This window comes from Taurulus bubalis (assembly GCF_910589615.1).
Source record: "Taurulus bubalis genome assembly, chromosome: 20".
NCBI classification, from domain to species: Eukaryota; Metazoa; Chordata; class Actinopteri; order Perciformes; family Cottidae; genus Taurulus; species Taurulus bubalis.
The window spans coordinates 18,089,441-18,096,940 of record NC_136608.1 but is presented as its reverse complement, the minus strand read 5'-3'; the positions used below and the strand labels follow the sequence as shown (position 1 = coordinate 18,096,940).

The window sequence follows — 7,500 nt, the reverse complement described above, 5'->3', positions numbered from 1 at the left end:
ATTTGTGTTTCACGTCATAAATGTTTTTAATTATAATTATAATAATAATTATTAATTATAATTATAATAATTGTTCCTGTTTCTTCTGTCATGTGTTTCCTTAGATGTATTTATGTATATCTGTCATGTATATGTATATATATATATATATATATATATATATATATATATATATATATGTATGTATATATATACATATATATATATATATATATATATATATATATATATATATATATATATATATATATATATATATATATATATATATATATATTTCAGCAGTCTCACCTGTCCTTCCCTCACAGCGGCTCTCGGTCGCTCGTCCTCCGCTCTCTACTCTCAGCACAGCGCTGTAGCTTCTTCCAGGCGTTAGTCCCGTCCCGTTGAAGATGAAGTGAACGGCCTCTCGGTCCAGAGCGGCGCTGACTAACTGCTGGGAGCCGTCGAAGAGGAGCAGCCTGTAGCTCTCCCATCGACCAGCGGGGGGCGACCAAGAGAGGAAGAGGCCGCCGGAGGAAGAGGAGGAGGGAGAGAGGAAGAGGAGGGACGCCGCCGCCGGAGCTGGAGACCAGATGAAGCAAAGATGAAGAGGAGAGGAGGAGAGATGAAGAGGAGATGAGATGAGATGAAGACGAAATGAAGACGAGATGTAGACGAGATGAAGATGAGATGAAGAGGAGAGGAGGAGAGATGAAGACGAGATGAAGATGAGATGAAGAGGAGAGGAGGAGAGATGAAGAGGAGATGAAGACGAGATGAAGAAGAGATGAAGAGGAGAGGAGGAGAGATGAAGAGGAGATGAAGACGAGATGAAGACGAGATGGAGACGAGATGAAGACAAGATGAAGAGGAGAGGAGGCGAGATGAAGACGAGATGGAGAGGAGAGGAGACGAGACGAGATGAAGACGAGATGTAGACGAGATGAAGATGAGATGAAGAGGAGGAGAGATGAAGACGAGATGAAGAGGAGAGGAGGAGGAGGCGAGATGAAGAGGAGATGAAGACGAGCTGGAGACGAGATGAAGAGGAGAGGAGAGATGAAAAGGAGATGAAGACGAGATGAAGAGGAGAGGAGGCGAGATGAAGAGGAGAGGAGAGGATACGAGATGAAGACGAGATGAAGACGAGATGAAGATGAGATGAAAAGGAGAGGAGGAGAGATGAAGACGAGATGAAGATGAGATGAAGACGAGCTGGAGACGAGATGAAGAGGAGAGGAGGAGAGATGAAGAGGAGATGAAGACGAGATGAAGACGAGAGGAGGAGGAGGCGAGATGAAGAGATGAAGACGAGAGGAGAGGAGACGAGATGAAGACGAGATGAAGACGAGATGAACACGAGATGAAGATGAAAAGAAGACCAGATGAAGACTAGATGAATATGAGATGAAGACCAGATGAAGAGGAGATGAATATGAGATGAAGACCAGATGAAGAGGAGATGAATATGAGATGAAGACCAGATGAAGAGGAGATGAGACGAGATGAAGATGAAGATGAGACGAGGTGAGACGAGATGATACGAGATGAAGACAAGATAAGACAAGATGAGACAAGATGAAGACGAGATGAGACAAGATGAGACGAGATGAAGACGAGATGAAGAGGAGATGAAGACGAGATGAAGAGGAGATGAAGAGGAGATGAAGACGAGATGAATATGAGATGAAAACGAGATGAAGAGGAGACGAGATGAAGACGAGATGAAGACGAGATGAAGATGAAGACGAGATGAACACGAGATGAATATGAGATGAAGACGAGATGAAGAGGAGAGGAGGCGAGATGAAGACGAGATGAAGACGAGAGGAGAGGAGACGAGATGAAGACGAGATGTAGACGAGATGAAGATGAGATGAAGAGGAGGAGAGATGAAGACGAGATGAAGAGGAGAGGAGGAGGAGGCGAGATGAAGAGGAGATGAAGACGAGCTGGAGACGAGATGAAGAGGAGAGGAGAGATGAAAAGGAGATGAAGACGAGATGAAGAGGAGAGGAGGCGAGATGAAGAGGAGAGGAGAGGATACGAGATGAAGACGAGATGAAGACGAGATGAAGATGAGATGAAAAGGAGAGGAGGAGAGATGAAGACGAGATGAAGATGAGATGAAGACGAGCTGGAGACGAGATGAAGAGGAGAGGAGGAGAGATGAAGAGGAGATGAAGACGAGATGAAGACGAGAGGAGGAGGAGGCGAGATGAAGAGATGAAGACGAGAGGAGAGGAGACGAGATGAAGACGAGATGAAGACGAGATGAACACGAGATGAAGATGAAAAGAAGACCAGATGAAGACTAGATGAATATGAGATGAAGACCAGATGAAGAGGAGATGAATATGAGATGAAGACCAGATGAAGAGGAGATGAATATGAGATGAAGACCAGATGAAGAGGAGATGAGACGAGATGAAGATGAAGATGAGACGAGGTGAGACGAGATGATACGAGATGAAGACAAGATAAGACAAGATGAGACAAGATGAAGACGAGATGAGACAAGATGAGACGAGATGAAGACGAGATGAAGAGGAGATGAAGACGAGATGAAGAGGAGATGAAGAGGAGATGAAGACGAGATGAATATGAGATGAAAACGAGATGAAGAGGAGACGAGATGAAGACGAGATGAAGACGAGATGAAGATGAAGACGAGATGAAGACGAGATGAATATGAGATGAAGACGAGATGAAGAGGAGAGGAGGCGAGATGAAGACGAGATGAAGACGAGAGGAGAGGAGACGAGATGAAGACGAGATGTAGACGAGATGAAGATGAGATGAAGAGGAGGAGAGATGAAGACGAGATGAAGAGGAGAGGAGGAGGAGGCGAGATGAAGAGGAGATGAAGACGAGCTGGAGACGAGATGAAGAGGAGAGGAGAGATGAAAAGGAGATGAAGACGAGATGAAGAGGAGAGGAGGCGAGATGAAGAGGAGAGGAGAGGATACGAGATGAAGACGAGATGAAGACGAGATGAATATGAGATGAAGACGAGATGAAGACGAGATGAGACGAGGTGAGACGAGGTGAGACGAGGTGAGACGAGATGAAGACGAGATGAAGACGAGATGAGACGAGGTGAGACGAGATGAATATGAGATGAAGACAAGATGAAGACGAGATGAAGACAGGATAAAGAGGAGATGAAGATAAGATGAAGACGAGATGAAGATGAGATAAAGATGAGATGAAGAAACAAAGAGAAAACAACAACAGCAGCTAACCTGTCCTGACGGTGACTTCTGATTGGCTCGTCAGCGCTCCGCTCCTGGACGTCACCTTGACCCGATAGGCCGAGCCGGGAGTCAGCTGATCGACGACGAGCTCCGTTTGCTCCGGCGGGAGCGTCGCCTCCCAGGAAGCCGTCCCATTGGTCGAGAGTGCGACGACGAGGCCGTCCAGGTCGCCCTCAGGCCGTTGCCACGACAACGACAAGCTAGTGCCGTTGCTATGGTCGGCAGTGAGGTTGACGACGGGGGCGGGGCCTAGGAGAGAAGATTTACATATCAGATGTATTTTACTTCTTCTTCTTCTTCTTCTTCTTCTTCTTCTTCTTCTTCTTCTTCTTCTTCTTCTCTCTTTACCTGTCTGACCGGCCGTCGTCCGGCTGTTCTGCAGCCCTCCGGCCTCCGTCACCATGGTGACGTTGTACAGCCGCCCCGGCGTCAGGTGTGTGAGTGTGTGTTGCGTCGCCGTGCTCTCCAACGTCTCGTTGCTCAGCAGACCTGCAGAAGAAGAAAAAGGTCACGTGACACCACGGGTATAACAGGAAGTACTTTCCACCAAAATAAAAGCATGGTCATATTGGAAAAAACATGATGTGTTTTTATATCTGTATTTCTGCAACAATATTCATATTGTTTCTGTTATATTTGTACGGTAATATACAAGGACATATTATATATAATACCTTTTTTATATATATATATATATATTTCTATTTTATTTGTATTTTTTTCTGTTGTATATTTCTATCAAAATAAAAGCATAATAATAAGAAAGCATTTGTTACCACTAGCTCCAGTTTTCGGGGGAAAAGGATGGTGTAAATATGTGTTTGGGGTAAGTCGCACCATTATGTCCAGTTATAAACCAGTTAACCATTAAGTTATAAACCAGTTACCAGTAAGTTACAAGCCAGTTAACCAGTAAGTTATGAACCAGTTAACCAGTAAGGTATAAGCCAGTTAACCAGTAAGTTATAAGCCAGTTAACCAGTAAATTATGAACCAGTTAACCAGTAAGTTATGAACCAGTCAACCAGTAAGTTTTAAACCAGTTAACCAGTAAGTTATGAACCAGTTAACCAGTAAGTTATAAGCCAGTTAACCAGTAAGTTATAAGCCAGTTAACCAGTAAATTATGAACCAGTTAACCAGAAAGTTATAAGCCAGTTAACCAGTAAATTATGAACCAGTTAACCAGTAAGTTATAAACCAGTTAACCAGTAAGTTCTTCTCAAACGTACCAGTTTGATCCCACAGCTGCAGCCTGAAGCGTTGCGTTCTTCCTGGGCCGGCCTGCCAGGAAACACCCAGGCTGCTGGAGGTCCTGGAGGTCACGGACAGGCCGCTCACCGGGGACGGCTCTGATGGTACAACACACACACACACACACACGCACACACACACACACACACCTACACACACACACGGTCAGAACCTGCAAGATGTCATCTGGTTTCACAAGAATCCAATGAGGATCGTTAAGAAGAACTCTCTAGAACTAGACCACCTTCTCTCTGGTGGTCTGGTTACTGATGGAGGTCTATAGAGGACCAGGACTACATGAGGTCTATAGAGGACTAGGACTACATGAGGTCTATAGAGGACCAGGACTACATGAGGTCTATAGAGGACCAGGACTACATAAGGTCTATAGAGGACCAGGACTACATGAGGTCTATAGAGGACCAGGACTACATGAGGTCTATAGAGGACCAGGACTACATGAGGTCTATAGAGGACCAGGACTACATGAGGTCTATAGAGGACCAGGACTACATGAGGTCTATAGAGGACCAGGACTACATGAGGTCTATAGAGGACCAGGACTACACTGAGACCAGGACCAGGACTACACTGAGACTGGTTCAGGCTTCATCTCTGACTTGAATCTCTTGAAGTGTTTTGAGGTTCAGGATCTTTCTCTTCAGATCCCTGCTTCATGGTTGGTGTGTGTGTGTGTTTTTTTTCCCATAATGCCTCTCTGCGTGTGTTTTTGCGGTGAGCTCTAACAATATAATCAGCCGGCGCCATCTTTGCCCCACTGAGACAAACAAACAGCCAAGTGCCTGCTGTCAATGAGGTTTATGGCAGAAACCAAGGAGCTGCTGCTGCACCGCTGCCTCCATTTACCAGTGAGTTCATGCTATTGTGGGACTTTGTTTTACAGGGACAGTTTTAAAGGGTCAGTTTTTTGGGGACAGTTTTACAGGGTCAGTTTTACAGGGACAGTTCTACAGGCACAGTTCTACAGGGACAGTTTTACAGGGACAGTTTTACAGGGACAGTTCTACAGGGACAGTTTTACAGGGACAGTTTTACAGGGACAGTTCTACAGGGACAGTTCTACAGGGACAGTTTTACAGGGACAGTTCTACAGGGACAGTTTTACAGGGACAGTTCTACAGGGACAGTTTTACAGGGACAGTTTTACAGGGACCAAAGTCTCTCAATAACACCAACACACTGACAGCTGCTGTGTTCTGAGAGCTAACATCACTGTTTTTGTGAATGGAGTCTGGTGTCTTTGAAGAGATCAGATTACGGCTTTAAGAGGTGTAAATATTCTAAATATAGCGTGCACTTAAAGGGATACTGATTCTTTTAGTTGTCTAAAAATAGTAAAATGGATCGCACAAATAGAGCTTTTTCACTTTGTAGGACGTCCTGTTTTTTATCTATTAAGGTCTCTTTTCTATCGTTAGTACAGTAAAGATAAAACAGTTTAAGCAGATTAAAGGGAATCTTTAAGTGACTATTAATAATATATTGGTCCAAAAACTTTAACTCCTCATATGAAACCACATATACAGCACATATAAACCACCTCGTATCACCAAGAGATGATTAATAAATGCAATACACTAGTGGTCAAGTGCATTCATTAATAATGCTCATTATATGTATTAATGAGTATGATTTGTATCTTAGATCCCATGACAACTGAGCCAAGTTAAAAGGACATTTGACTTTAATTGCTTTTTCCATTTGAAAAACCTGGAATAATGTATTTTATGACTTTTCTTTATTTATCAGTTTTATTATTATTATTTCTTTGTGCTGCTGAACTCTCAATAAAGCTCTTTTTATCTTTCCTCACTGAATTATAGTCATACGAGTATTAAACACTGGACTAATAATATCTGCTCACAACTACAACGACGCAGCTACAATGTTTGCTTAGCCTCATAAAGCTAGCATTATAGCTGCGTCGTTAGCATTGTTAATGTAGCGATTTAAACTCCATTCAGAAAACAAGCATTGTAAAAGTCGTTCGCTTGTCGTCTTCAGACCAGAACTAAGAGAACGTGAAGTCAGACTTTTTTACTGATGCATCACTAGGTAGTTATTTCGGCGTCCTTCATTTAACTTTTGATTATTCGTGACCTCTGTGAGAGGATAAAACAAACCTGCAGAGGTCACGTGACTCTGAAGGTCATTCAGAATCAGAAGATAAGAAACAAACACCACAGAACAAGTGTTTGGCATTTTCTGAGAAGGTTAATGTCGAGACTCCCTGGTGCAGCAACACCCTGTTTCCTTCACACACACACACACACATGCACACACACACACACACACACACACACACACACACCCTTTCCCAGAGCTTCTAACAGAACAAAGAAACAATGGAAGCAGGAAATAGCTGAACCCCGAGCTCTGCCCACGATGGAAATACACACTGAGGGTGCAACTCCTGTTCTGGACGCATGCCAGCGTGGAGACACAACACACACACACACACACACACACACGGCGCCGTGAGAGGAAGCTGCGCGACTTTAACTCTGAGACAAACACACAAAGACTCAACAGAGAGGTTGTGTTTCTGTTAGAGGTCAGAGGTCACGGACACAATAGAGACCAACAGAACACAATGGAGCACTTAGGAATGAGTATAAGATACTTTACTGGAGTAGAAGCACTAACACCACTGGTCTGGTCTGAGTCTGGACTGGTTTAGGTCTGGTCTGGCAACCCTGTCTCCTAAAAATGACCTTCCCCCAGAACTAAAACGCATTCTCAATTACGTTTGATCAGAAACGTATCTCTCGCTGATTATGTTTGTGTTTGGCGTATTACAAATACGCTTAAAATTGTGTGTTTGTGTTATTGTTTTCTTGCTTTCCAGCTGAATTTAAGCATATTTTAATGGAAAAGAAAAAGGATTCCCTTTAGTAGCGGCAAGCGAAGAGGGGCGGGTGAGCCGGTAATGGCCAGTCACCTGGGTCCAAGCTTCTCTGAGTCGGGTTGTTTGGGAATGCAGCCC

General features: G+C 43.8%; 1 protein-coding gene across 1 annotated transcript in view; it reads right to left on the bottom strand.

Moving 5' to 3' along the window:
• The window catches only part of ptprb (protein tyrosine phosphatase receptor type b), a 30,085-nt gene that overhangs the window by 20,206 nt on the left and 2,379 nt on the right, over window positions 1-7,500 (bottom strand). The window contains exons 3-6 of the mRNA XM_079236221.1: window positions 4,472-4,591; window positions 3,588-3,728; window positions 3,228-3,488; window positions 292-564 (exon numbers count right to left, since the gene is read on the bottom strand). Coding sequence (XP_079092347.1) covers window positions 292-564; window positions 3,228-3,488; window positions 3,588-3,728; window positions 4,472-4,591 — 795 coding nt within the window. The remainder of the gene's footprint in view (window positions 1-291; window positions 565-3,227; window positions 3,489-3,587; window positions 3,729-4,471; window positions 4,592-7,500) is intronic.